Genomic DNA, 25,044 nt, shown 5'->3' with positions numbered 1-25,044 from the left:
AGAACAAACCCAGTCTTACCTCGTCATCAGCTGCTAGAACAGATGAACTTGACACTATTAGCTTTACAGGTGAATTTGACTGCAGCAAAGTGGTTTCCAGCCAATTTCTTTGATGGTTTCCAAGAACGTCGCAGAAGTTAGAGTTTGACAATAACTTAGGCAGCTCTGATTCTGTAAAGGACAACATAAGTAAAGTGAAAGAAAAATACACTGCAGACCATTCAAGAACAGACTATCCTTGCCACAGCAACTCCCCATCCCAGTCTCTCCTCCGAGAAAATCCTCACACCTGTAAATGCAATGTGAACAGCTTGCGAACCAAAAAAACTTACCATGCACGATGCTCAGGAGAAGTTTTTGTCCTTGTAATGTCCTTGCAAAATGCTCTTTTAGTGTGGCATGGTAGCGGATCACGATAGTATCGAGTGTCTAAAAGGATGACATCAATCTCATAGCCTTTACTTTCTTGATTCAGCGTGTACTGGAAAGACAAAAAAAGCTTATCTATGTCCTTCAAACGTTTGTTAAATTTTATAGTACCTTCCATTCTATTCCACGACCACCATTCCTCCGAGGGCTGTCAAGACTTTCCCCAAGAGCATCTAAGAAAACTTGTTTCAAGGCATCCTTTTGAGGCAGCCGCTTATTTCCATGCCTCCTGTATAAACAGACATATATCAGTAAAGCAGCAGAGCCTTTAGCTTCATTACCATCCATAGTCGTGGTCACTATATGTTCCAAAAATCCTTTTCGGGCACACTGCTGGATCAGCACCGGGAGGAGGAAACAAGCCTTTTTCTCGATGTCCAGGACACATGAACGCGAGAAACTGTAAAAAAATCGGAGCGCTCGCCTTGTCAAGGAGAAAAAAAATGGAAAGAAAAGTTCGCAAAAAAGATTTGCCTGCGCATAGTCTGGATTGGCAAGCTGAATTTGCATCTTGCTGGCGGCATGCTCCAAGTCACCTAGAACAGAAAAATGCATCGAATCAAATAGACTATGATAAAAGAGAGAACGTTTCTAAAATCTAAACTCGCAAGTTCTCACCTGTCATACAAAAATGTGGAGGCTGTCTCAGCCAATCTGCCGAGCAGTTGCACTGGTAGTGATTTGGAGAAGCATCGCAGTTCACTCGAGCTTCATCCAAGTAAGCCATATTACCGAGCCTGGAAAGTATTGTTTCTAGCTAAAACACCGAAAATGATCCATTCTCTTACCATATCCATGCGTGAGGATCGCTTGGAATGATCCCATGGACCCAGGCCGGCTGAGCGCTGTAATCGTGAGAAGAAGACGATCCAAACGCGATCCTTGACACCCGGGGCCCCGATTTGCTACCAGAAATCCGCGTCGCGTCGTCGGGGAAGACGAAGCTCCAGCAGATTACGAGGCCGATCGAGCACAGGACGAAGAGCGCGACGAGAGCAATGACAAAGGCTTGCTGCGGGATTTAGGTCGGCATTGTAGAGCTCGATCGAGGAGGAAACGAGAGACTTACGCGATTGAGGCGGGACGACCGGCGCCTGGAGGGGAGATTATGGAGCGCGCGCGCCGTGCGATTGCTGTACAGCGCCTGGGCGCTAGCTCTCCTCATCGAACAAGAAGAAAACTTACTCTTTCCCTTGGCAAGCAACCATCAATTATAAATGCCACATACTTTTCTAAGGAAATGCCAAATACACCGAGGAACATTCCTTCGATCCAAGAAACAAAGTAAAACTCAAAGTAAAAGTAGTTACAATAGTTTCAACTCTTTGCTCAAGACACTTCTTTTGGGGCTACTTCTTTTGGGGGATTTGCATCTCCCTTTGGAGGCTCAGGCCAGTACGAGGTCGCCTTTCCACTCTTTGACACCGCCTCTAGCACTTGTTCCGGCTTGAGGCTGCTCGTTGTCACCGAAACTTTTTGCTCCTTGAGATCAATCTCGAAATTGTCCACTCCTGCGAAACCAACAGAGTCGATCTAGAAGCTTTCGAGTAGCAAAAATGGAGTGACACACCTTCCAGCTTGCCAAGGACTCGCTTCACTGCACCAACACATCCCTGACAGGACATTGCCACTTTGAGCTCCACAATCTGGAATGAAAGCAAGAAAAAAAATTTCAACAATTGGGAAAGCAAAAGAAACCGAGCTAGTCCAAACCTCCGGCATGTTGCTGATGAGTGAAGCTGCAATAAAATCGTTGGCCCTTTCACCTTCGATAATGTCACCTATTAAAGTACCTGAGTGTGGTCCACTCTACAGTTTCAAGAACTTTAACCAGAGTCCGATCTTTACAGCCATTGCGCGTTTACGTTTTCTTTCAGCTCACTGAAACAAATACGAGTTATAGATTATACATAAGAACACAAAGCCATACCAGATACTCTTCAAGAATGGACTCGTTCCCGGCTCCTCGATATTTGGAAAACATCCAGAAATCCATAGACGCTCCCAGGTGGATAGGGGCTGAAGTATGTTTTTCACACTGCATGAACGCAATAGTCAAGTACTCTAGATACAAAAAGGCCTTACTACCTTGATTCGGAAAGCCTCGAAAGTTCCTCAAGCAGACACTCCCTTGCTTCAACCGATACGTGTAGATTGATTAAGGCATCAACCTTGAGACGAGCGTCCATATCCATGAGTCCTGCAAGGAAGGAAAAACAATATAAGTAGCTAAGAGAACGTTTAGCACAAGCTCACCAGCTTTAACCAGTCGCGCATCCTTTGTGCTGATGAGACAGTCTTGTTGCTCCTTCGATAGAATTGATAGTTTCTCTCCGGTGCTGAGCTCAATATAAGCCATTGATAAGTCCCCATCTTTGGCCAAAAAGCCTGGAAGGAGAAACTGAACGATGTTTTCATATGAGACCATCTCCCTGGAAGATTCATTTTCGTTGGAGCCAATGAAACCCAGAAGTTTCACCATTGCCTCGACCACGATATTTGGAATTTCCATATGAAACACAGTACCATCGTGTCGTTTAGAAAATAGCTTCACCAAAGAACCAGGAACATCATCCCATTTAGATAAAGGCTGTGTGCAGACTGTGTTGAAAGCATCCAAGAAAAATTCCAAGATGGGAAAAGCATTCTCGCCATTCCAACCTGAAATAATTTCCTTTGCTGATGTCGACAGAAGGCTAGAGGCCAAAAGTTTCCTTGATACAAGCAAGCGCGCACTGAGATAAGCCAAAGATGAAGTTGATAGTTGCTTCTTTAGAAACTTCAGATATGCCCACACCTGAAAAGCAGCGCACTTAAAACTTCTAAAGTATACTTTTGAAACTGCATACCACGTCTATGGAGGACTCGTATTGTAAAGCTTCCTGAATGGCGCTAGAAACCGTTGCCGCTTGTTTTGCAATCTCAAGTGCCTCAAGCCAAGTAAATTCGGCACTTTGAGCATAAATATCTACTGTAGGATCCGCAGTCTTCGACACCATGCCGTTCATAATACCAGAGATGCATTTTCGCCCGCAAGCTCGGACATGAGAATTCCGAGATACCAATTTATCGGACAGGAACTTCATAACACTAACAGCGTCACCTTCGGAAGCTTTGTCCTCAGAAAACAGCTTTCTCAAGTTATGTAGAAAATCGTGTATAGGAGACTTGGCAGCTTGAAATATGAAGCGATAGAGGAGCTTGCACTGCTTTCAAATTCTGATTATTAAAGTTTAGGAGCTGAAAACGAAGTTACCTGCCAATCACAAGGCAGCATTCCCAGTACTTCTGGCTGTTTTCCCGCGACCTTCTGGATCCATTCCCAGGCTTCCTTGAAGTCCTGCTTTAAGGAAAATAGAAATGAAAACCAGCAGGTGATACCTATCATCTGTTGTACCTGCGAACTGACCGTATTACACAAAAAGCTTGGTTCCGTGCAGGAGCGGATCCTTCTGCCCAAGTCATAAGATGGCTCGATATCTTTTAGCTCTTCCAAAATGTAAGTTGGAGGTTTTCTTCGATTGGTCTGGGTGTTTAAGAGCATGATATTTCCTTTCCATGGTTCCATCACATTCGTGGGCTCGCATTCCAACTCTTTTATCAGAAAAGAGTCTAATATTTCCTCAGCCTTGATATCGTTTAGTACAGCCTCTTTGTCTTCAAGGATATCTGCTGCCGACAAACTGCATCAAGCTCAAAAACATTAGAGTCACGTTAACATTCCATGAAAAACAAACCCCGACTTTGTGCCTTCTGTTATAAGGTACTGCAGAAGATATCTGACTGATGGGAAGTTCTCCCAAACGCTCTTACCAATTGTCGCTGGATTATAAGCAGCGATAACTATAATAACTAGGCAAGACCTCCAGTACAAATCTTTTATCTGTCAAAAGTTTCTCAGGTCTTGCAAAACTCAAAGCAGCAATGCTTACGACAAGTTGCGGCAATGGCTGCCGAGAGACACTTGGTAAGTAAAACGATGAAAGCTTCATAATCGCTGCAGGTAACTACAAACCAAAATTAGGCAGATAAAGTACGATAAAAGCTTTGATATTCACCTGCAAGCTATCAGCAAACAGCGTCCCGAAGGCATGCTTATCCGAAGCGGCCGCCCGCCACACCAGCTTCTCAATTATGTGAAGAGCATCTTCTTGCTGCATCGGGAACTGATTCTGTTTGTTCCTAAACTTCATTACAAGTCCCCAAAAACTCGAAAGAGAGAGAATACCGATATTCCCATCAAAATTATTCGCGCAAGTACTTCCTCGGAAGCGTGCATGGAGAATGCAACAAGCTGGAAAGAGTTTAGCTCGACGGTACCACTCGACGATGATAAGTTATATTCCTGGTGGAAGCGTCAAAATTCGAAAAGCCAATGCACTACTGCCTACCTCAACAGGTTCTAAGAACATAAGCTTCTGTACAGCAGTAGTGAAAAACTTGCAATCTCCAGCGCTTAGCTGTGAGCTAAGCACGTCAACACACCACGTTAACGCTTCCTCCTGAGAACACAAAATAGAAAAAGAGCTTCAAGTAAGAGAGCTCTAGAGCTCTTACTTGAAAGGTCATAATCTTCATGCTGAGATCTTTAAAAAGAGGCAATATCTCCTTGAGAGATTCATCTCTAGATCGTTTTCCAGTCGCAGAAATGGCAACGAGAAATTTTCATCGGAGGAAAAAGGAGTAGCCGCTTGAATCAGAAAATGGCATGATAGCTCTATCACCTTGTAGCAGCAACCAAGTAGTAGAGAATTAAAACAAAGGTTGATATCGTTTTGATAATATTCTTACCTGCTTGAACCATGACTGCCTGGCTGAATCCTGCTGCTGCAATATAGAATCCCAGGGTTCAAGTAGAGCCCGGCATAAGAGACAAGGGCTAATCTCTTTTAGTTGCTTCAAAACCCTGAAGTTTACACGAAACTGAACATGACGAAAACGTTGATGAAAACGTACCTGGTCACGGCTTCCTGCAGCCGTCCTACATGATCGTCACTTAAAACCAATTCCTGCACAGCAGCACATTATTCGGAAGAGCATATCCTTTCTGATGTATTACCTTGATCACTAACGCCAAAGCTCTCTCCGGAGAAAGCGAATCCGGCAAAGCCTTTAAAACAACTGAAATGCCTTTCATATTATGGGGGCCCGTCGAATTCAGCTCCGCGGTAAGAAATGTCTGAGTATATAAGATTAGCTATCAAACACGCACTAGAAGCGAAGTACCTTTAATGCCAGAGACGAGTATTCTGGTCTTTTCTGAACTATCTGAATGACAAGCTCTGTATAAAACGAGGTCGACGCATTCTTCATCTGGGAACAGTGCCACGGTTAAGTACTTAGGCACCAACAAGTCACTAACCTGAGAAACGCCCTGATTCAATCGTAGAGATAAAATATTTGCAACCGTTTCAAAATCTTTCATTGTTGTGCCATTTGTAAAATGTAGAACACGATCCAGCAGAAGTTTCGCGCGACGAAAATGGAAGGGAGTATTCAACCAGCCCTCCATCATGCTTGATGCAATGACCCGAACTTCTTCGTAGTTTACACCTAGTGTCAACATCCTGTAGAGCAGGACTTAGAGATAAACCTCGAAGGAAAAAAAATGTTGAAAACCTTAGAATACGGGGATTTTCTTTGATCAATGGAACCTTTAAGAGATGATTGAGGGCTTGCATAAACTCAGCCTTAGCCTTCTGACGAATTTCGTCCCCAGGGTATCGGTTTTTAAGGCTACACTGCTACATAAAACAAAAAGCATTCCTAGACATGCTGTAAACTGGAAACCGAAGTACCTGAGCAGTATCGCCCTTGACATCTGATGGATCTTCCGTGCCCACTGTCAGGTCCTAAAAGCAAGAAGCACGTACAAATAAGATGCAAAACCATCGAGCATTACCTCATCAAATGACGTAAGTATGTTAGCGACAAACTCTTTGCAGTGCTCACTGTCCACCCAGTTACGCAAGTTGATCGCATCGTCTAAGTAGGCCTGCACTCAAACCCAAGCACGAGACCTTCTGTGAGACAAACAGCCACAGCGTACCTGCACAAATTCTAAAGGCCATTCGGGCTTTTCATTAAAAGCTCGAAACAAGAGCTTGCAAGAAAAACCAGGTAGAAAGTTTTGTTTCTTTGTAGAAGCCTCAGATGGACTTGAATCAAGGAAGGAAAGCAAAGCCTGGAAAATCCTTGAAAGTGAAAAACAGTCATATCCTTGAGGACGAACCTTGTATGTTCTTGGAAGACAGAAAGCGTTTGGCAGCTTTTTGGAAATGTAAAAGCAAGTAAGGTACTGATATCTCGGAGGCGAGGATGGAAATCTGCTGATTTCATCAAGCACAGACTCCAGAATCTCGTCTAGCCGCTGCCAATTTTCCTGTGTCCACGCGCTCCAAATCGAATGTAGAATATCCAAATCTAAATGAGAGCGTCAAAGTGAGATGAGGAATCAAGCAAAGACAAAAAAGCACACCTTCGTCAATTCCCAAATCAGCTGCTGGCTCCAGATGCTGCTTGAAAATCTCGCGATGCAAAGCATCCTCCTGGCCACTGCCAGCAATCCACTCCTGCCCCTCTTCTTCCGAAAATGGCGCATTGAGATCGAATCCTCGCGGAGTCGCATTCAAGTCGAGCGCCTGGGCTTGATCTTCCCTGGCTTTCGGCTTGCCGCGACCGTCCTCGTCGTCGTCGGGAGGATGCTGCCTCTGCAAGAACACAAGACGCTTCATCTCTCTGGGAATCGAGAAAGAACGTTACCTTCATCGTCTAGAACCCTAGAAAATGATAAACCCTAGAAATTTCCCGCCTGAGGAAACGATCTAATAGCGATCACAGTGCTCTTTCCACCAGCTACATTGTATAGGCCCCAATCACACAAGATGAGAATGTATAGCAACAATATTTCCAAAAAATATCAAGAAAATGACCGTACGGAAGGTTTGGGCCGAATGACCGTTTGTGGTCCTGCTAATCTGGGCCCTCCGTATATCCCATGTCTCACACTCACACTCAAGTAGAGCTAGGCTTGCTTAGTTTCTTTCTTGTTTTCACGCCTGGGGCGGCGGCGGCCGGGCGGCGGTGGCGGCAGCGCGTGTGGCCATCGGCAAGCAGCTGGATCGATCCCGGCGGCCTTGTAGCTCGATCATCTCGGCAAATCGATCGATGCAGTGATGTGTCGTGTCCAGGTCGTGTATTATCTCAGCCATGGGGGACGGATGGAGCAGCCGCATCTCATCGAGGTGGAGCAAGAGGGAAATCGTCTCTGCCTGAGCGGTATTTTCGATGGGATCGATCGTCGATATCTTGGACTTGCTGAGATAATTTCGTGCTGCAGAGGTGAAGAAGCGATTGACGGTGCTGCGAGGGAAAGGCATGCCGGATGCCTTCTCCTGGGCCTACAAAAGGTTCGCTGTGTTCTTTCTTTCTCCCCTTTTTATGTGGTTCCTCGCGTGATTTTCTCTTGCCAGGAGCTACAAGAACGATTTCATCTGGAACGACGTGACAGAGAATGACCTGATCTTACCGCTTCGCGACAATGAGTATATCATCAAAGGATCGGAGAATGTGTATGGAAGACAAGGTCAGTTTGGTTCTTTGGATGATCTTTCATTCGTTTCGTCCTTCCAGAGAGTCGTAGCGATCGGGGAAGAGTTCCAAGCATCCAGGAGGAACACAAGGATTTCGAGAGTCCAATGTCTTATCATCACCACACTCCCATGCGAGCAAGCGAAGGCTATGACAAGCGGAGCTCATTGTCTTCTTCTTCCGTCGCTGGCAGCAGATCGCCCAGGAACAGGAACAAAGCTTTCAACTGCGAAGGCGCTCTCAGAGTGAACAGGCAGCTCATGGAGACGCTCACGCAGGCAAAGACCGAATCCATGGACGAAGTCTTCTACGATAACCCACACTCGGATGGATCAAGCAACGGCAACACTTTCACTGACGTCAAAGTGTACAAGACTCCGGCATCTCCTGTGACTGCGGACCACGGCAAGGATGCAGCAACGCAGACGGAGGAGCATTCTGGTAAAAACACTCACGAGTTCCAGTTTCACCGAGATGTTCAGCACGATCAGGAGAGAAGCTGTCAACGTGATCAGGAAACTCAAAGCTCCAGGACGAAGTCTGAGAGAGCTGGTTTGGTTTCTACCGTAAGGAAGCAACTGGAGGAGAGTAGCCGGAAGCAAACAAGCACTGCGGTTCTTCGGCAGCTGCTCTCCTGTGGTGGGATCGATACGAACACTTGTTCCTCCATGCAGTACAACAGGTTGCACTATCCACCGCAAGCATGGGCTTGGAGCAAGTCCAAAGCAGATACCAGGTCCGAAGCGGAGAGTGCTTCCAAGATTCCACACGATGTTCTTCCTTCTTGGGAGTCTCCTAGGATGCCAGCTCGTTTGGTCAGCTCGAGTCAGGATCCTGAATCTATTCCAGAAGTTGTGAAGGAGACGACGAACTCCCCGGCTGCAAGCCATGCGGACCGACGATCCTTGGTAGACAAGGCATCTCGCGAGGAGGCAAGAAAGTTACAGAACAGTATGCTTATTGCAACTAAGGAAGCCCGGAAGGTCGAAGACAACAGCCCCCGTCTATCGCCTGCGATAAAACGTGTTAATGTGGAACTTCCAACGCTAAAGGTGCAGTTCAGCCCCCCGAAAAAGGAAATGAAGTGCAAGGAAGACAGGTAGGACTCCGTTAGTTCGCAAAGTTTCAAACTCCTCTAGCTTTTTCGTTGCAGGCCTCTAACACCAGGACGAAGCCGACTCGATTGGGAAAAGACCCTCCAAGAGGCTGTCAATGCAAGTTCTCCTCCCGTGGATTTCAGATTGTTGCTGCAAGAATGCCCGTAAGTTTCTGCCCGGAGCCGCTTACACTTACTCGGAAGTCTTCTTGTTCTAGGCAATGTGGTCGAACTTTCAAGCCAGATTCTCTGAAGGTTCACTTGCGAGGATGTCATGGCCAGAAAACTGGGAAGATAACAAGCGTGGCAAGGCGTCTTGAATAGGTACTATTTGTTGTTTTATGATCCCATAGCCTTTCTATGTTCTTTTCTGCATGTAAAGAAACTTTTCCTTGTCCTTTTTTTCCTGAGTTTGATTAGACAGGCATTTCGTTTTGTTTCCCTGCGTGTAACGTGTGTGTCTCTGCATGCCTCTGGCTGCCACTGCTGTTACTAAACTGCGGGCTTCCTGTACAAGATTTTGGAAAGCAACGGATTGTATCTGAGAATCATTAACTGGTGTGTGAAGTCCAAGGCAGGACAGACACCAGCTGTTCTTCTCGGAAGTCGTTTGCTGCCGCATTCTTCGTCCTTGTTTTTTGTTGAGGTTGGCTTCTTGGCGTGTCCGGTCCTGAATTGTTAATGTGTCCATTATGTAAAGTTCTGCCTGGGTGGTGCTGCTCCGCAGCCGTGGGCGTAAACATCGACGCTGTCATCTGTGGATGGTCTGTGATTAAACAACGTGAATCGCTTCGCTTTAGTTGCTTACTCTTCTATTTGATGCATTCTTTAGCTGGAAGTTTGTGAAAGCAACGCCTGAGCTTTTGCAGAGCTGGCCGACCTTATCAACAGCACTGCAATATCCTACACTAGTTTCCACAATCAAGTCTCTAAAAACTCAACGTTGTCTCTGTCGATCATTTCAGCTTTCCTTTTGGTTGTAACTTCTTCTCGTCACGTTTTTGTATGTACTTGTTTGGAGCATCCTGTCTCTTTGTAAAGATGTCTGTCTTGAGTCACAGTTGTTTCATCGTCAGGTGTCACAGTCGGGGATTCAAGAGAAGATTGTTTTTTCTTGGATTTTGCAGGGAGGCTGGCTACGGAGATGAACCATCGAAAGCGCAGTTAAGCATAAAAAGTTTTCTGGTCGCTGACTCACTGCTTACTTATTACTGTGCTTGCAGAAGCAGACCGTTTAAATAAAATCCATGATTTTGGAGTGCGCGGGTCTTCCGCCTCATCCTCGAAGGGGCAAAGAGCATTGCAGTACGAGTATAAAATCTTGTGAAGGTACCTGGGCTATCTATGGCGTTCCAACGTCTCTTTCTTCCAGCAACAACTCTAGTACTGATTGTGAGCTCTTTTCATGCTCAGCCGGTCGATGACGATAAGTGCTGTGTGGACTCGGCCGCAGTTTATCAACCTCCAAAAGGATGTCCCCATCCGCATCCTGCATCAATGTCGCCTCCGCCCGCTGGAAGCTCGGAGTCCTCGGTGGTTTTCCAGAGTTTTCACAAATCCACAAACAGCACGAGAGCCCAGAATCACCAAATATCAACAACAAGCGGGATCTTTAGTACGGGAACGCCACCACCAGCTCCGGCACCAACTCGTCCACCGCCGCCACGTTGCGAACCAAGCCCGCAGTCGGCAACGCTGTTATGCTGCTGCGCCAACATAGAGTACGTGGCTACTGAGTTCTACACTCAGGCGTCCATGGGGAGGACTATGGACTACTTGGACTCTAGCCTCGCTGGGAACTGTACCGATCCTCCGCGAGGTGGCGAGAAGGCGTACCTCTCTCCCAGCGCCGAGGATATGATGCGGCAGATCGCTTACCAGAGCCTGGATCACTTGAAGTAAGCTAGCTGCAAAGCTCTCCTTCTCATTGTCTTCCTTTCCAGGGCGATCCAGTTATCTCTTGGAAGTAACAAGTCTTGCAACCGGCCGGGGATCGACGTGAGCTGCTCCAGGTTTAGCAGGATTGTCAACGATGCTATGGGACACACACTGTGGCCGGATTTCGACTGGTACAAGAACGACTACACCACACTCTTGGGAGCTTACTGGTTCTCTGGCCTCCTCACCAAGTGCTACACTGGTATCCTTGACAGATGCGAAGGCCCAGCCACCAACAGAGTAAGCTCTTTCTTTTTACTTCTACCCAGGAGAGAGTTGGAAGAGCCAGAAGAGAGCTCGCTAACTCACAGAATCCTTGTCTTTGCAGCTCTGTGGATCCCTCGCCGCTGCCAAAGCCCGGCAGGAGATGGTGATCAGGACGGTGCTCTACCAGAACTTCCAGCACAACGTCTATCCATACAAGATCTCGGTGGCGGAGTTTACGAACAGGCTCTCGCGGTACAAGGACAAGCTCGCTGGGAGCAACGGGACTGCGGACGAGGGGCTGTGGGTTCCAAGCTGCCTGGGAACTGGCGGCTCTAACAGCAATATGTTCTCGGCGGATTCGTACGGACTCCCCTTTAGCTACAACGTGACCGACGGCTGCGATGTTGTCAAAGCGGTCCTCGGCCCAATGGCGTACAATTACAAGTGAATTGTACGGAATAAAACTAATGCATTAAAGTTTTCGGGGATTTAGGGTTTAGTGGAAACTTAGGGTTGTAGTGGGGATGAGGGACGCCGATGGCGCCGAGAGGGCGCTTCTCGCTTTCCTGGAGTCGAATGCCGAGATTTCCAATTCCGAGGCGTTTGCGCGGGATCTAGGCGTGGATCACGAGCTGCTGGCGGGGACGATCAAGAGTTTGCACGGATTTGGCTTCATTGAGGCCAAGGTGAGGTCGATTTCGCGAGGATTGTGGTCGGCAACGCCCGCATTGTGTAGGATGTGAGACGGGAGTCGTGGGAGTTGACGGAGGAGGGGCTGGTGTACAGCCGGAATGGCTCCCCCGAGGTACAAGTGTTTGACGCGGTTCCGGCTGGAGGGATTTCGCGAGAAGATTTGCAGGTTTGTGTCACGCTATTGTGATTCCTTTGATATCTTCTATCTTCTATTTGTAGAGAAAGCTGGATGACAGTGTGTTTTCCATTGGTTTCCGCAAAGCAATGAGTAACAAGTGGCTGGAGACCAAGCCATTGGTTTCTCGTAAGGTAAGACTATAGAAGTTTTGTTGTGTTATTCTAACTTCCGTTTCTTTCTTCACAAGGTTTTGAAGGTTGAGGATGTTGTGAAACAACAGCTACTAGACATTAAGGATGGCAAGGTGAAGAAATTTATATTGTCGCGAGTCTAAGTTTCATATTTGTCTGCTTTTTTCCAGAACTTATCAGCGGCTGACATTGATGCTTTGAAAAAACGGAAGCTTATAGTTCCTAAGTATATATTCTTTTTTCGGGGATCAAGAGTTTCGTTTTTGATAAACGTTCTTACAGGGTATGGAAGGCGTATTCCATAACAAAGGGAGCGAATTACGCTCCAACGAGAACGAAAGCGGCAACTGAGGTTACTCGTGAGATGCTACTAAAGTAAATCTAAGAGTGTTACTTCGGAAATTGATACAATCTTGTTTTTCCAGGGAAACCTGGTCAGAGGTTGCATTCAAACCGTACAATTTCCAAGCTCTTGGACAACCAACGGAAGGTGGTCATTTACATCCATTGCTGAAGGTAGCAGGAGTTTGCCATTTTCTTCTCCATTGTTAACAGTCTCCTTCAGGTGCGAACAAAGTTCAGGCAGATTTTCTTGGAGATGGGGTGGGTTTCGTGACTTCCTTATTTATATAAAACTGCAATCATACTGGTTACAGGTTTGAGGAGATGCCTACGAACAATTTTGTTGAAAGCAGGTACTTGTCTTGACAACAATTGCGTCGAGTTTAAGCATTTGTCTTTACGATAGCTTCTGGAATTTCGATGCCTTGTTCCAGCCGCAGCAGCATCCTGCCCGGGACTCACACGACACATTCTTCTTAAAAAGTAAGTGTGTTCGTGATATGTTTATCATTTTATGGTCATGTAGGTCCTTGTAAAACGCAGACATTCCCGGAAGACTACCTGGAGCGTGTGAAGACAATCCATGAACAAGGTGGCTTTGGTTCCATTGGGTATGATTTATCTATCGTCTTCTTCTTGCACTCAAAACTTTGTACCTGGAGCAGATACATGTACGATTGGAAAAGGGAGGAGGCCGAGAAGAATGTTTTACGTACACATACGACTGCTGTTTCTTCTCGTATGCTGTACAAATTGGCCCAGGTACGGGGGTCTTGAAGGCATCAACTAGCTGGCCAACTGACCTTTTGTTTGGTTTCCCAATAGGATGGATTTGTTCCCAAGCGTTATTTCTCCATTGATCGTGTCTTTCGCAACGAAGCAGTAGACAGAACGCATCTGGCAGAGTTCCATCAAATTGAGGGTGAGTTTAAGGCGGTCTCTTTTCTCTTGTGTCACCAAAATGACCGTAATATTTTCAGGCTTGATTTGTGACAAGGGCCTAACACTCGGAGATCTCATTGGGGTTCTTAATGACTTTTTCTCTCGGTTAGGTGAGCCACACTTTCTACCACCCAGCGACTCTTTTCTTCTTCGGCTTAAAACGCATTGACAGGAATGAAGAAGCTGAGATTCAAGCCGGCGTACAACCCGTATACCGAACCGAGCATGGAGATTTTCAGGCAAGTATATCCTCTCTACGGATCGTCCGCGCTGCTGACACTTATTTCGTGCTGCAACAGCTATCACGAGCAGCTGAATAAGTGGGTGGAAGTCGGAAACTCGGGCATGTTTAGACCCGAGATGCTCCTTCCAATGGGACTTCCAGATGACGTCTCTGTGATTGCATGGGGGCTATCTCTAGAAAGGTATTTCTTGGTTTTCGCGTTTCTTGTTTGTTCTTCATGTTCGCTTCGCTTTCTAGGCCCACGATGATTTTATATGGCATCGACAACATAAGAGATCTCTTTGGACACAAGGTGAGCTGTGACGAAAGAGAGTAGACACATGTGTTGACCTGTGTTTGCTGCGCAGGTCGACCTCAAGCTAATCAAGTCAAACCCGATTTGTCGGCTCGGCATGTAGCCGATAGAAGCCGCAGCATACCCAAAAAAGAATCCGCGGCTTACTTTTTTAAAAGCTCGAGCTCTCTCATTCTCTCTCTCCCGTGACAAATTGACAATGTCACGATCCCAACCAAAAATTTTTAGATCCGTCGGTCTGCCGTTTTTCTCTATTGATATTCCCAACGTACAGAAACAAAATATATATAATCAAGCAGAAGAAAGATGGGAGAAAAAAATAAAAATAGATACAAACAAAATTTTGCGGATTCTACCTATTTATTAACGGCCTCTCTTAGTTTGAGGAAAGAAAGAAAGAAAGTAAAAAAGAAAGCGCTCTATTCACAAGCACAAGAGGGAGAAGCATGAAGATCAGAGAAGACCTCGGCGGAAGGATCTGGCGGTGGCGTTGTAAGTGCGTACCATGAGCCCGACTCCCAGCCCGACGCCCAAGCACATCCCCAGCCCGATGCCAACTCCAACCCGGACGCCCGCGTTAAACCACGAGACGTCTCCATTCTCCTCGTAGTCGCTCTCGTACAGCTTGCGAAACTCTTCGTCGTCATCGTCGTCGCGATCCACGCCGTCGTCGCCGTCTCTGCTTTTGACGGCTGATACGGATACTTCGGCAGCCTCTGGGAAGTTCTTGCCCTGCAGCGACAAAGAGATTTATAAGATTTTAGAGAGCGAGTGCGAGAGATATTGTTAGTCAAAGCCATCAAATCAAGCGAGGGATCAGCGCGGGTCCATGGGAAGAGAGAATCTCCGGACCTAAACAAAAACACGGGAAAACGAAACTGGTGGCCAGACAGCGGCAGGCAATCATGGACAGACTGTCGCAAGAAAACACTCGGAGAAACTGATGAATGCTGCTGGCTGGGAGATAATAACTGAGAGAGGGAGAGAAGCAGCAGCAATAGGAATAAAAGAAAAAGAGCTGGAGAAAGAGAGAGCAAAAACAATGCCTATAAAACTCTAAACAATCGCAGCCACCATCTCCACCCAGGAATCAAATCCTAGAAACCAGTGCAAACCAACAAAACGAGAGGGGCCGGAAGGAAGGCAAGAAACCAAAAGGCTAAGGGAACCTACCAGTTGTTGCTGCTGTTGATCGGTCACGAAACAGTTCCTCGGCACTCCACCACCACCACCGCCACCGCTGCCAAAGCACCTGTTCTTGGGCGTCGGGGTGGCGGCGCCACAGCACTCCTCGTCCTCCGGGATGACATCTAGCACCGTGCACCTGAGCCGGCTTCTCCTCGCATTAAGCTGGACAGTCTGGGTTAGAATCACCGGAGACCCGATATACCTCCCCACCACGCAAACTTCCATCAAAGTCGTCAAGCTCGAGCTGGAACTGGAAGAAGAAGAGGGCGATGGCGATGGCGGTGGTGGTGGCGATCGTAAGTGGTGCTGCTGGACGCGAACAAACGAGCACTTTGAGCTACCGGCCTCGCAGCTACACTCCATCCGCCACCCGAGCTTTCTAATCCCCGGCATACCTCCCTCACAGAAGCTGGAGCTATCGTGGCTGCTGATCACCGATTGCTTGAGGCAGCCCGACACCAGGAAGTCGTGGCGATGGTAGATCTCGAAAGCCAGCGATCCAGACGTCCGAAGGTTGTCCGTGCTCACGAACGTCACCTCCTCGGACTCTAAGTCCAGGCGGTCCCGCCGGAGGGCGATGCATGCCTCCTCGGACGGCGCGACGCGGCCTCCATTCACCTCCAGCGCGATGTCGATGCCGCGCGGCGGGAACCAGATCGTGAGGAGCTCCGGCGCCTCCTCCACGGCGCAGAACGCGACGCGGGCGTAGAGCACGCGCACATCGAACCACGAAGAGCACACCGAGAATCGCCCACCATTGCCACTGCCACTGCCGCCGCCGCCGCGGCCACCGCCGCTCCTCGATCGGCCATGCAACAATGTAGTTTGATTCCTCTGCTGCTGGGCACGATTCCGCCTCAGATCCTGCTGGCCCATGGCCGATCGCTCGAAATTCCGAGCAAGATTCTCGAGATTTCGAGGAAGATCTGGCCGATGCCGCTGGCCGCCGCTCGATTTCGAGCGAGGCTCTTCCGATGCCGCTGTCGCCGCTCGAAATTTCGAGCGAGGCCCTTCCGCTGCCGCTGTCGCCGCTCGAAATTTCGAGCAAGATCTCCGGGACAACCGACCTGGCGGTGGATGAAAATCCTTCCCCCTCTCCTTCCTGGATCAGCTCAGCTGAGGATACTCCTCCAAATCCCAGCGCTCATGACCGATGAATCGCACCGCCTCGATGAGCAGCGGCAGCGGCCTTGGGGCGCGTTTGGGGGCTTTCGCTCCCCGAAGCATCCGCTCGCGATGACACATGAGAGAAACGAAAGATCTCTCCACCAGAAATCCAAGCAAAGATCATGCGCTCGCCGCCCCAAGCTAGCTCCCTAGAACGATCATCTCGCCAGAAATGCGCGAATCGAAGAACCCTAAAAACTGGCATGGGGTTTAGCTAAAGACAAAGGTTTATTAACGGGGTTTAACGATGCCGCCAAACGCGTGGCAGCATGCACAGGTATGCCGCCAAATCTAGCGGAGCGCTCACGCGCTGAATCTGGCGGTAGCCCTATACCTAGTGCCGACTCCACGTGCTCACTGACGGCGGCGTACACAGTTCGCTCACGGCTGTCGACGCGGCGGAATATTCCGCTCCCAGACACTGCTATTTTTAAAGAGCCTAAAGAGGCGGCCTTGTCTCACAGTTTTCGGTAGCTCGAGAGATTTTTTTTCTTCCCCAATCTCTAGCTAGCCATGGCGGCGGCAATCGTAGCTAAGAGATCGATCGCCTCATCATCGCAGGGAAGATCGATGTAAGTTTTGGCTTTTTCTTCGATGTTTTTGCCTCATTTCTTTCGATTTTTTAGAATGTTCTTGACGAGATCAATCGGGACGGCGGCGGCGGAGACGAGCAAGGAGCCCTCGATCAAATCGTGGTGGGTTCCCGATCCAGCGACCGGATTCTACGCCCCCAGTGGGAAATCGAGCGCCCAACAGGCCGATCACGCCAAGCTCCGCGAGGAGCGATGCGAGCACTCGCAAATGCCGGCGGTCTCTTCCGGATGCTGGTGGCACTCTCTGGAAGAAATCCCCGATCGATCTTCCACTCCCGCATAGTAAAAATAGAGTCACTATTAAGTGATTGTAACGGAGTTCCAAAACAATTTTTGTTTGTAACTTTTTTCTCTTAAAAAAAAAGTTCCCACACTTGAATCTTATAAGATCCCATAGATGCGATGATAGTCTTCTTTTGTGCTTGGAACATTTGCCTCTAAAGGGCACTGCTGATTTGAAAATAATTGAGCCAAGGTACCAGATTCCATGGTTGGAAAGTCGCAAAAAATCAAAGACAGATGTCATCGCAAAAATTCAAAGACAATCTCATCACAATTCCACACTTCCCTCCAATTTGGAGAGAATTTGCAACCCCATGATCTGTCCCTCCACAGGAATTTCAATGTCCCTAAACTCCACCGGATTCTTCCCAATGTCTACGACCCTGATCAATCCCCCTACCGATCCACAGATCTTCCCATGCGCCGCCACCACATTCCTCAAGTTCTTGAGCCTCTTGTCCTCGAGCACGCAAACCCAGCTCTCCGTACCGCCGTCGTACGCCTTGATCCGCCCGGCGGTATCATCCATGACGAACAGCTTACCGCCGGAGGTGACGCCGGGCCCGTTCCATCCGCGCGTCAGTCCGCTCTGCATGGGCTCCCACGTCTCGCTCCCCGGATTAAACACCAGCCCACTGCGCGCGCTCACCATATAGAGCTTACCGTCAAACTCCACCGCCGGCGTCGCCTCGCGGCTGAGCTTGGAAGACTCGAGCGGCTGTACCGCGCGCCACCCCGCGACGGCGCCGCCGTTGGTGTCCCACATCTCCGCCTGCCGCGCGGTACGCAGGTCCCACTCGTTTCCGCAGCCGCTGGCGACGAGCAGCTGGCCGCCGGCGGTTGTGCCGCAGCTGCACCAGCGGCGCGGGACGGTGTACCGTGGGCCCCGGCTCCAGCTGGCGGTGCGCACGTGGAAGACGAGCGGGCTGTCCAGCGCAGGCTCCACCGGCGGCATACCGCCAGGTGGCGCCCGCGGTACGCTGGCGGTGGCGGCGCGTGATGATGGTGCTGTCTGGGTGCCGGCGCCGGCGGTACGTGTCCCGGCGACAACGATGAGTTTGTCGCTAGTGCTGGCGCATTGGATGGAGGAGAGCGAATAAGGGCCCGGCAAGAATCCACGGCGCGAGAGCTCAAATCTCACGTCGTGTGGCATGGGAGGGAGGCGATGCCATTTGGCCGCCAAAGGATCGAAAGCGTACCACTGGAAGGCGGCGGCGCCTCCGGTGCGATGATCATCCAAATCCAAGCTGTTATTGGTGTTCTTGGACGCGATGAGAACGTAGAGCCAGTTAAATCCGCCCGGCAGCCCCAGCTTCGCGCGAGCGGGGAAGAAGAAAGGGCAATCGTACAGGCGGCGCTGCCAGGACCTCGCCACTCCCCACAGCGCGGAGATTCGATCGACCCGAGCCAGGCACAGCAGCGCTAGATCATCCGGGAGGCCTGGAAGCAGGGGATCCAGAATTGGTGACGATCCTTGACGATCTGGCCGGGGGCGCTTGCTTGGCGGACACTCCTTGCCGTCCTCTACCCGGATCATGATCCAATTTGGTACTCCACTGATAGGAAGGATCCTTCCCTCCAAACTCCACAACGCTAGAAGGAGAAATCTAAACACTCCATCGCGGCCATGAGCCAGGAATTTTAGGATCACAGCCAAGACATGATGCACCAAACTCGCTCGCTCGCGCGATTTCTAGCGCTCTCCAGGCATGGGCCGTGATTGATAGCTGCCTCTTTCCTCCTTTTCGAGAATTAACACACCAGAGGCCCCAGTGGCCAGCATTTAAACGAAAAAGCTGCAAAGCTACTGGAGAGCGAGCTTCCACCCTCAAAAGAGCGTCTTTGTCCTCACCCACGACACTATACACGCTAACGCACAGACCTTGTTTAATCGCAAGATGTGCTGGGTTTGCTGGGAAAAAGTAGAGCATTTGTCGTGTATATGCGAGAGATCCCTTCACGCAGGGCGATGAATTTGGTTGGAGTGGTCCTCACTCTCTTCATCCAAAAGCCATGAGAGCTACGTGGGCGAGATTTGATCCTGTGCATACTTTTCTTTTTGGCAATGTCCATCCAATTCAATGCCCCAAAAAGTTGAACCCTAATCTTCTTAAAGAAGTTGGTCTTTAAATGTGGAAAGCTATATATACGTATGAAAGACTTATTTTTTATATTATATTTCTATTTTTCACTGGTAATGGACTCGCTAAAGTTGTTGTCCTCCCCGAAAATCTTTTGGCACAAGAGCGTGGTGAAGAAACAAGAGCGGGAAATAGCACTAGGGCAAAAGGGATGTGTAATTTGGCTCACAGGTCTCAGTGGCTCAGGTAAAATCAAAGTTCTATTGGTTTTTCTGTTGTTTTTTTATATGATTGCTTGAAATCTTTTTCTCAGGAAAGAGTACTTTGGCTTGCAAGCTTGATCACGCACTGTTGAGCCGGAACAAGCTCAGCTATGTCCTCGATGGTGATAATCTTCGCCATGGGCTCAACAAAAACTTGGACTTTAGCACTAAAGATCGTGCTGAAAACATTAGACGTGTTGGTGAGACTTATAATTCTCTGATCTTGATCTTGTTCCTCTTAGTTTTTAAGCTCTTTAGTTCTAAATTGTGTTCTTAGCTTATGTGGATAATCCCTTTAATTTAAATTTTTTTTCTAGGTGAAGTGGCCAAGCTATTTGCGGATGCAGGGCTAATATGCATTGCGAGCTTCATTTCACCGTATAGAAACGACAGAAATTTATGTCGCGAGCTACTTCCTCCTGGAGATTTCATTGAGGTATACAGTTTTGTTCTACGAACTATTTCCTAAAGTAGTTTCTTCATTTGAGGAGGTTTACCTCAAAGTTCCATTGAGCATTTGCGAAAAAAGAGATCCCAAGGGACTTTACAAGCTTGCTCGTGCCGGGAAAATCAAAGGTCAGTTTTCTTTTACTTTAAGATTGCTGGCATCACAGTTGGATTCACAGGTTTTACTGGTATAGATGATCCATATGAGGAGCCTCTCGACTGCGAGGTAGATTAACTCTTGAGGTTTTCAGCAGCATTTTTAATGTTATATCTCTGCCTAGATTACAATGGGAGTTGAGAATGGCACTCCAGACGAAATGGCCACCACAGTGATTACGTTCCTTGACAGAAGAGGTTATTTGGCACCTCCAATTACAATTAAATAAACTTGGGGTTCCAGTTCCCTCATTTTAGGGTTTTAACCTTTACAAGGGAATTGCCCACTTGGATCTGAACTTGGTGGTCATCAATTCATTCAGCATCATAAGTAAATGGAGCCATCACCCATCAGGGACAACACAAGAGGAGAAAACTTTACCATACTATGGAGTGATTGATCCTTTTGCCAAGCAGAAATACATATCTTGCCTGAGATTCCAAACGGTCATTCATAGAGCATATGACTTCTTGTTACCCCCATCACATGCCTTTTTAACAAAGGGTAGAGGTTGTGAAGCATTAATTAAGCCCCCATGCGACTGAACTCACCCAACGTTCAAGCATGAGGGAATTTTGCCCACCTAGATCCAGACTCAACAATTACAGCACAACAAGGGGTGTGTGCTTAGAAGGGGGTGTGAACACCCCTACTGCCCCAAAACACTACAAAAGTGAGAGGTTAGCTTGAGCTGTGGCACACTATACATGTTGGTCATTTGAATCTCCTGATTCTACCAAGGCATTGGCCAAGACTCAGCACAAGCATATGTGTTGCACCATAACAATGGGTGTGCAGTCCTCTACCAAAGGTACACACCACCACATCAAGAGGATTAATTGCCAATTAGCCCACCACCATCACATGCAAAGATCTCAACCTTAGGTCTGACCAAGTCTCTTGGCCTTCACCAGGATCCATCCCAATGTGCATTGTGGTGGCAAGCAAGGAGTGTGATGTTGCAAGTAGCCACACAACCCCTCCCAAGCACACACCCTTTATTATGTTGTAATTGTTGAGTCTGGATTCGGACAGGCAATTCCCTTGTGCTTGAACATGGGTGAGCTCTAAAACGAACAAGAGAGCAAATGCTAGACCAACCTCCCAACCCTTAAGGCATTATAGCCTTAAATCCCACATACCATGGATATTCTTGGAATACTTTTATGGTTCATGTCATTTTCCCCTCCCTCATGACCATCATCCACAACATCGCCAAATGGATTGATCCACAACATCGCTAAAGTGCAAACATTTAAGCTTGCTCACATGGAACATTAGATGAATCTTTGAACTAGCTAGCAATTCCAAAGATCCCTTATATGCTATAAAATTGTCCAAGGCTCACAATACCATAAAGACAACTTAGCACTACCACCTCTTTTTAGAAACTATTATGCATCTGACAACTTAAGGAAAACCTCTGCTCTACTACCAATGAAACAAACAAAAGAGAAAACCCTAGGCCAACCTCCCAACCCTTAAAGCATTACAACCTGGTGACACATGTTCTTGTGGGGATGGCAGGTGAGCAAGATATTGATCCTGATGAGTATGGCATTAATGATAATGGCCATAAAAAACTCTTGATAATGTTGCCTTGCCACAAGATTTCTGAGGTTCAAAATGACATTAAAGAGGTTAATCAATCTCATATCCATGATTACCATTGGTATGTTAAGCATGCCAAAGATTATAGTATCGTGGAATGAAAGTCATCACTGAATATTTATGATAGTCAGGAGGTTGATTCTTGGTTAGAATTGTGGGAAAGTTGTTCGTCTTACAATCCTTGTGAGGATAAGGTGAAGATTGATTTTTTTATAAAGAAACTTACTGGCCATACTTCTTCATGATGGAAAAATTACATCAAAGTTAATCCAAAGCTAACTTCTTGGACTGATTTGATGAAGGTTTTCTATGCTTCGTTTGTCAAGAAGTTTGAAGAGGCTGATCTCATAAACTAGCTGTTAGAGATTCAATAGGGGACTTTGTCTTTGGATGTGTATGCCTGCAAGTTTCATGATCTTTGCCTTAGTCTTATAGACATTTATAATGAGTTGCTAAGGTGCAATGTTTCATCAAAAGTTTGAGTTCTATGGATGTACAATACAAGGTCAAGAAGGATTTTCCAGCCACATTGATTAATGCTATCACCAAGGCTTAGATCTTTTCACCGAAACTATCAATCAACTCTGGTCAATAGGATGGTCTACAGGGTATTTGTGCAAGTGATCTTTCTGTCAAGTGAGTGGCAAAACATTATTATCAATAAGACTGAAGCCAACTAAGAAATTGATGACCAACTTACCAAAACTTCATCTTCAGGGAAGAAACATCTTGTAAGCAACCAAAGGGAACGACTCGAGAGACGATCCATAGGGGTTCAAATATAGAGGGAAAGGGCCCATGAATAAGAATGCACCCCCTTTTTCAATCGGTTAAGGGTTTTGGGATAGTTGGAGTTAAGCGTCCTTGGGTTTGAATAGTACTGGGCTGGGTGACCTCCCGGGAAGTCCAAATTCAGGAGCTTACACATCTATTGTTCCATGTGCGTTTGGATCAGCGTGAGAAAGACAAAGTGGAGGGTAATTGTTTTTGTTGTCATAAGGCTAAACATCACGGTAAGGATTATCCTCTTGTGAAGGGATTAAAAAATGCTAAGGTGAATATAGTGGAATTTATCATGAATACAAATTAAGCATTTGCTATGGTGGCTCTTCCACTATAGTGCATGTGATCAAGGGATGAAATTTGGATATACTGTCACCATGGATCCTTGGAACCTTGGGGGATAAATGAGGATAAAATAGCCACTAAGGGCTCTTTCATTAAGCAATTGCCCTTTTTCCAGTTGGCTTAAGGGGAAAGAGATAGGGTGTGCTATAGTTGGTATCGGAGTAAATGGCATGGGTTTGATTTCCATAGATTAATGGCTACTTAAAATATAATATACCCTTGAGCAAGGTATATTCCTACCCTTAAATTTGAAAATCATACATATTGGGCATCCATGCTTACGTCCTTCCTTTTGTAGAGCATCCCAGATGAAGGTATCCACCATGGGACTGCGGTACAGGTGGATGACTACATGGATAGCTGGTCTACACAATGGAAGGATTGATAGATTCAGTGCGGAAATGGAGTTTGAAAATCATACATATTGGGCATCCATGCTTATGTCCTTTCTTTTGTGGAGCATCCCAGACAAAGGTATCCACCGTGGGACTGCGGTACAAGTGGATGACTACATGGATAGCTGGTCTACACAATGGAAAGATTGATAGATTCAGTGCAGAAATGGAGGTGTTGGTTCCCCTTGGCTCAATAAAAGTTGTTAGTCAATAGTCAACTATTTGACTTTTTTTCACAACTTTTTGAGCTCCAAAGTGGTGAAGAAACTTGGTTTGCCTATGGAAAAAAGTTTAGTAATCTATGAGGTGGTTATGGTAGATGGTCATAGCACTTATGTTTATGGTAAATGGGCTCTGAGTGTTCCTTTGATGGTTCAAGGGATTCTTGACCATCATTCGTTCCAAATTATGGATCTTGGTCGTAAAAATGTTATTTTTGGGAAGGAATGGTTTTATGATAGGAAGCTAAGAATCAATTGAGAGTATAATATCCTAGATATTAAAGTTGGTGGCACTGTGAAAAAGATTATTAAGATAGACAATAGTAATATTCCATTGATTAATGCTTTGGAGTTGGTGACTTCCACATATGAGATAGCTAATTCTTTTGTAGTGTACCCATTTTTTTCTAATATGATCATATCTGATTTGGAGTACATTTGTGGGTCTAGGGCTTGGGTGGATTTCATTCAGGAGGAGTTCCGTGATGTATTTCCAAATAAATTGCCTAATGGTTTGCCTCAAAAACGTGAAATTCAGCATGAGATTGACTTGGTTCCTAAAACTACTCCTTATCAGCAACAACCAACTCATACTAATCCCGCTAAAGATGAGGAGATTAATAAGTAGCTTGCTGAATACCTTTGGAAAGGGTAGTTACAGATCAGTATGTCTTCTTGGGTTGCTCCAGTGGTGATGGTCAAAAAGAAAGATGGTATATGGTGTCTTTATGTGAACTAAAAGGAATTGAATGATAGGACGGTGAAGAATATATTCCCAATCCCTTATATCAATGATTTGTTCGATCGTCTTCATGATGCTTGATATTTTTTGAAGATTGATTTGAGGTAAGAGTATCATCAAATTTATGTCAAGCCAAAGGATCCAAAAATTGCATTTCGGACAAGAATGGGTTACTATGAGTTTTTAGTGATGCCATTTGGTTTGACAAATGCTTGTGTAACTTTTCAGAGATTGATGAATCAAGTTCTACAGCCTTATTGGGAAAGTTTGCAATTGATTATTTTGATGATATTCTAGTATTCATCTCTTCAATGGAGGAACATGAGATGTATGTGTGAAGTATTTTGCAACTTTTGAGGGACAACAAACTCTACTCGAAGTTATTAAAGTGTGAGTTTTTCTTGGAGCAAATTGGATATTTCGAGCATTTGATTTCCATACATAGAGTGAGAGCTGATCCATAAAGATTCAGGTCGTGGATAATTGGCTTATACTTTCAATAGTGCACGATCTTTGTAGATTCCTTGATATGGCTAAAGTTTTTCAATGATTTGTGAAGGACTTTTTAGAGATAACAGCCCTCTTGACCCATCTTCTCCAAAACAAGTTCAAATATACTACTATTCATAATTGGGATGAGAAGTGTGAAGTGGCATTTCAACATTTGAAGTAATATTGTATTAA

General features: G+C 46.7%; 10 protein-coding genes across 14 annotated transcripts in view; 5 read left to right on the top strand and 5 right to left on the bottom strand.

The window, feature by feature from the left end:
• LOC112348404 overlaps positions 1-1,630 on the bottom strand; it is a 3,125-nt gene extending 1,495 nt beyond the window's left edge. The window contains exons 1-9 of the mRNA XM_024680802.1: positions 1,499-1,630; positions 1,218-1,441; positions 1,048-1,166; positions 904-965; positions 711-829; positions 541-658; positions 333-481; positions 219-289; positions 10-171 (exon numbers count right to left, since the gene is read on the bottom strand). Coding sequence (XP_024536570.1) covers positions 10-171; positions 219-289; positions 333-481; positions 541-658; positions 711-829; positions 904-965; positions 1,048-1,166; positions 1,218-1,441; positions 1,499-1,594 — 1,120 coding nt within the window. The 5' untranslated portion in view covers positions 1,595-1,630. The remainder of the gene's footprint in view (positions 1-9; positions 172-218; positions 290-332; positions 482-540; positions 659-710; positions 830-903; positions 966-1,047; positions 1,167-1,217; positions 1,442-1,498) is intronic.
• Positions 1,631-1,714: 84 nt separating this feature from the next.
• Positions 1,715-5,089, bottom strand: LOC9646323 (integrator complex subunit 1). Of its 5 annotated transcripts, none has more exons than XM_002975910.2 (15): positions 4,987-5,089; positions 4,821-4,931; positions 4,658-4,774; positions 4,488-4,601; positions 4,362-4,436; positions 4,167-4,312; positions 3,827-4,112; positions 3,686-3,772; positions 3,279-3,635; positions 2,686-3,226; positions 2,518-2,629; positions 2,360-2,467; positions 2,143-2,310; positions 2,000-2,075; positions 1,715-1,940 (listed from the first exon to the last, which is right to left on the bottom strand). In XM_002975910.2, exons 1-13 carry the CDS (start codon positions 5,005-5,007, stop codon positions 2,274-2,276), a joined length of 2,112 nt encoding a protein of 703 aa, XP_002975956.2. In that variant the 5' UTR covers positions 5,008-5,089; the 3' UTR covers positions 1,715-1,940; positions 2,000-2,075; positions 2,143-2,273. The 5 variants fall into 5 exon arrangements, with proteins under 5 accessions (XP_002975956.2, XP_024536749.1, XP_024536750.1 ...); XM_024680981.1 differs by having other exon boundaries at positions 3,686-3,769; XM_024680982.1 differs by having other exon boundaries at positions 4,173-4,312.
• Positions 5,048-7,302, bottom strand: LOC112348403 (integrator complex subunit 1 homolog). The gene is made up of 14 exons (XM_024680801.1): positions 7,192-7,302; positions 6,908-7,139; positions 6,662-6,852; positions 6,479-6,613; positions 6,332-6,424; positions 6,228-6,281; positions 6,049-6,173; positions 5,792-5,996; positions 5,656-5,742; positions 5,489-5,608; positions 5,386-5,438; positions 5,221-5,335; positions 5,086-5,153; positions 5,048-5,051 (listed from the first exon to the last, which is right to left on the bottom strand). Exons 1-14 carry the CDS (start codon positions 7,195-7,197, stop codon positions 5,048-5,050), a joined length of 1,488 nt encoding a protein of 495 aa, XP_024536569.1. The 5' UTR covers positions 7,198-7,302.
• Positions 7,303-7,511: 209 nt separating this feature from the next.
• Positions 7,512-9,517, top strand: LOC9646322. Its single transcript, XM_024681143.1, has 6 exons — positions 7,512-7,707; positions 7,769-7,838; positions 7,902-8,014; positions 8,062-9,118; positions 9,173-9,280; positions 9,334-9,517. Exons 1-6 carry the CDS (start codon positions 7,605-7,607, stop codon positions 9,437-9,439), a joined length of 1,557 nt encoding a protein of 518 aa, XP_024536911.1. The 5' UTR covers positions 7,512-7,604; the 3' UTR covers positions 9,440-9,517.
• A 1,338-nt stretch (positions 9,518-10,855) lies between these two features.
• LOC9646321 (desiccation-related protein PCC13-62) lies at positions 10,856-11,748 on the top strand. Its single transcript, XM_002976103.2, has 3 exons — positions 10,856-11,013; positions 11,059-11,293; positions 11,382-11,748. The coding sequence occupies exons 1-3, from the start codon at positions 10,871-10,873 to the stop codon at positions 11,706-11,708; spliced, it is 705 nt and encodes a 234-aa protein (XP_002976149.2). The 5' UTR covers positions 10,856-10,870; the 3' UTR covers positions 11,709-11,748.
• On the top strand, positions 11,749-14,390 carry LOC9645843 (phenylalanine--tRNA ligase alpha subunit, cytoplasmic). The gene is made up of 18 exons (XM_024681054.1): positions 11,749-11,946; positions 11,997-12,119; positions 12,173-12,262; positions 12,319-12,375; positions 12,433-12,488; positions 12,545-12,637; positions 12,688-12,778; positions 12,828-12,865; positions 12,919-12,957; positions 13,011-13,087; positions 13,131-13,215; positions 13,270-13,366; positions 13,430-13,526; positions 13,585-13,656; positions 13,719-13,785; positions 13,846-13,971; positions 14,028-14,082; positions 14,138-14,390. The coding sequence occupies exons 1-18, from the start codon at positions 11,785-11,787 to the stop codon at positions 14,186-14,188; spliced, it is 1,476 nt and encodes a 491-aa protein (XP_024536822.1). The 5' UTR covers positions 11,749-11,784; the 3' UTR covers positions 14,189-14,390.
• Positions 14,391-14,483: 93 nt separating this feature from the next.
• Positions 14,484-16,645, bottom strand: LOC9645842 (uncharacterized protein At1g01500). Its single transcript, XM_024680800.1, has 3 exons — positions 16,438-16,645; positions 15,259-16,295; positions 14,484-14,817 (listed from the first exon to the last, which is right to left on the bottom strand). The coding sequence occupies exons 1-3, from the start codon at positions 16,643-16,645 to the stop codon at positions 14,539-14,541; spliced, it is 1,524 nt and encodes a 507-aa protein (XP_024536568.1). The 3' UTR covers positions 14,484-14,538.
• Positions 16,646-16,894: 249 nt separating this feature from the next.
• On the top strand, positions 16,895-17,441 carry LOC112348486. The gene is made up of 2 exons (XM_024681115.1): positions 16,895-17,012; positions 17,067-17,441. The coding sequence occupies exons 1-2, from the start codon at positions 16,954-16,956 to the stop codon at positions 17,314-17,316; spliced, it is 309 nt and encodes a 102-aa protein (XP_024536883.1). The 5' UTR covers positions 16,895-16,953; the 3' UTR covers positions 17,317-17,441.
• Positions 17,442-17,537: 96 nt separating this feature from the next.
• LOC9646320 (F-box/kelch-repeat protein SKIP25) lies at positions 17,538-19,409 on the bottom strand. Its single transcript, XM_002975908.2, has one exon. The coding sequence runs from the start codon at positions 18,850-18,852 to the stop codon at positions 17,584-17,586; it is 1,269 nt and encodes a 422-aa protein (XP_002975954.1). The 5' UTR covers positions 18,853-19,409; the 3' UTR covers positions 17,538-17,583.
• A 103-nt stretch (positions 19,410-19,512) lies between these two features.
• LOC9646319 (adenylyl-sulfate kinase 3) lies at positions 19,513-24,246 on the top strand. The gene is made up of 11 exons (XM_024680799.1): positions 19,513-19,642; positions 19,710-19,859; positions 19,977-20,095; positions 20,151-20,235; positions 20,286-20,332; positions 20,388-20,468; positions 21,299-21,323; positions 21,791-21,935; positions 23,118-23,176; positions 23,717-23,846; positions 24,069-24,246. The coding sequence occupies exons 1-11, from the start codon at positions 19,513-19,515 to the stop codon at positions 24,244-24,246; spliced, it is 1,149 nt and encodes a 382-aa protein (XP_024536567.1).
• The last annotated feature ends 798 nt before the right edge of the window (positions 24,247-25,044 follow it).

This window comes from Selaginella moellendorffii, unplaced genomic scaffold (genome assembly GCF_000143415.4).
Source record: "Selaginella moellendorffii unplaced genomic scaffold, v1.0 SELMOscaffold_29, whole genome shotgun sequence".
NCBI classification, from domain to species: domain Eukaryota; kingdom Viridiplantae; phylum Streptophyta; class Lycopodiopsida; order Selaginellales; family Selaginellaceae; genus Selaginella; species Selaginella moellendorffii.
The sequence above is the reverse complement of the archived record's forward strand: the minus strand, read 5'-3'. Positions and strand labels throughout refer to the sequence as shown.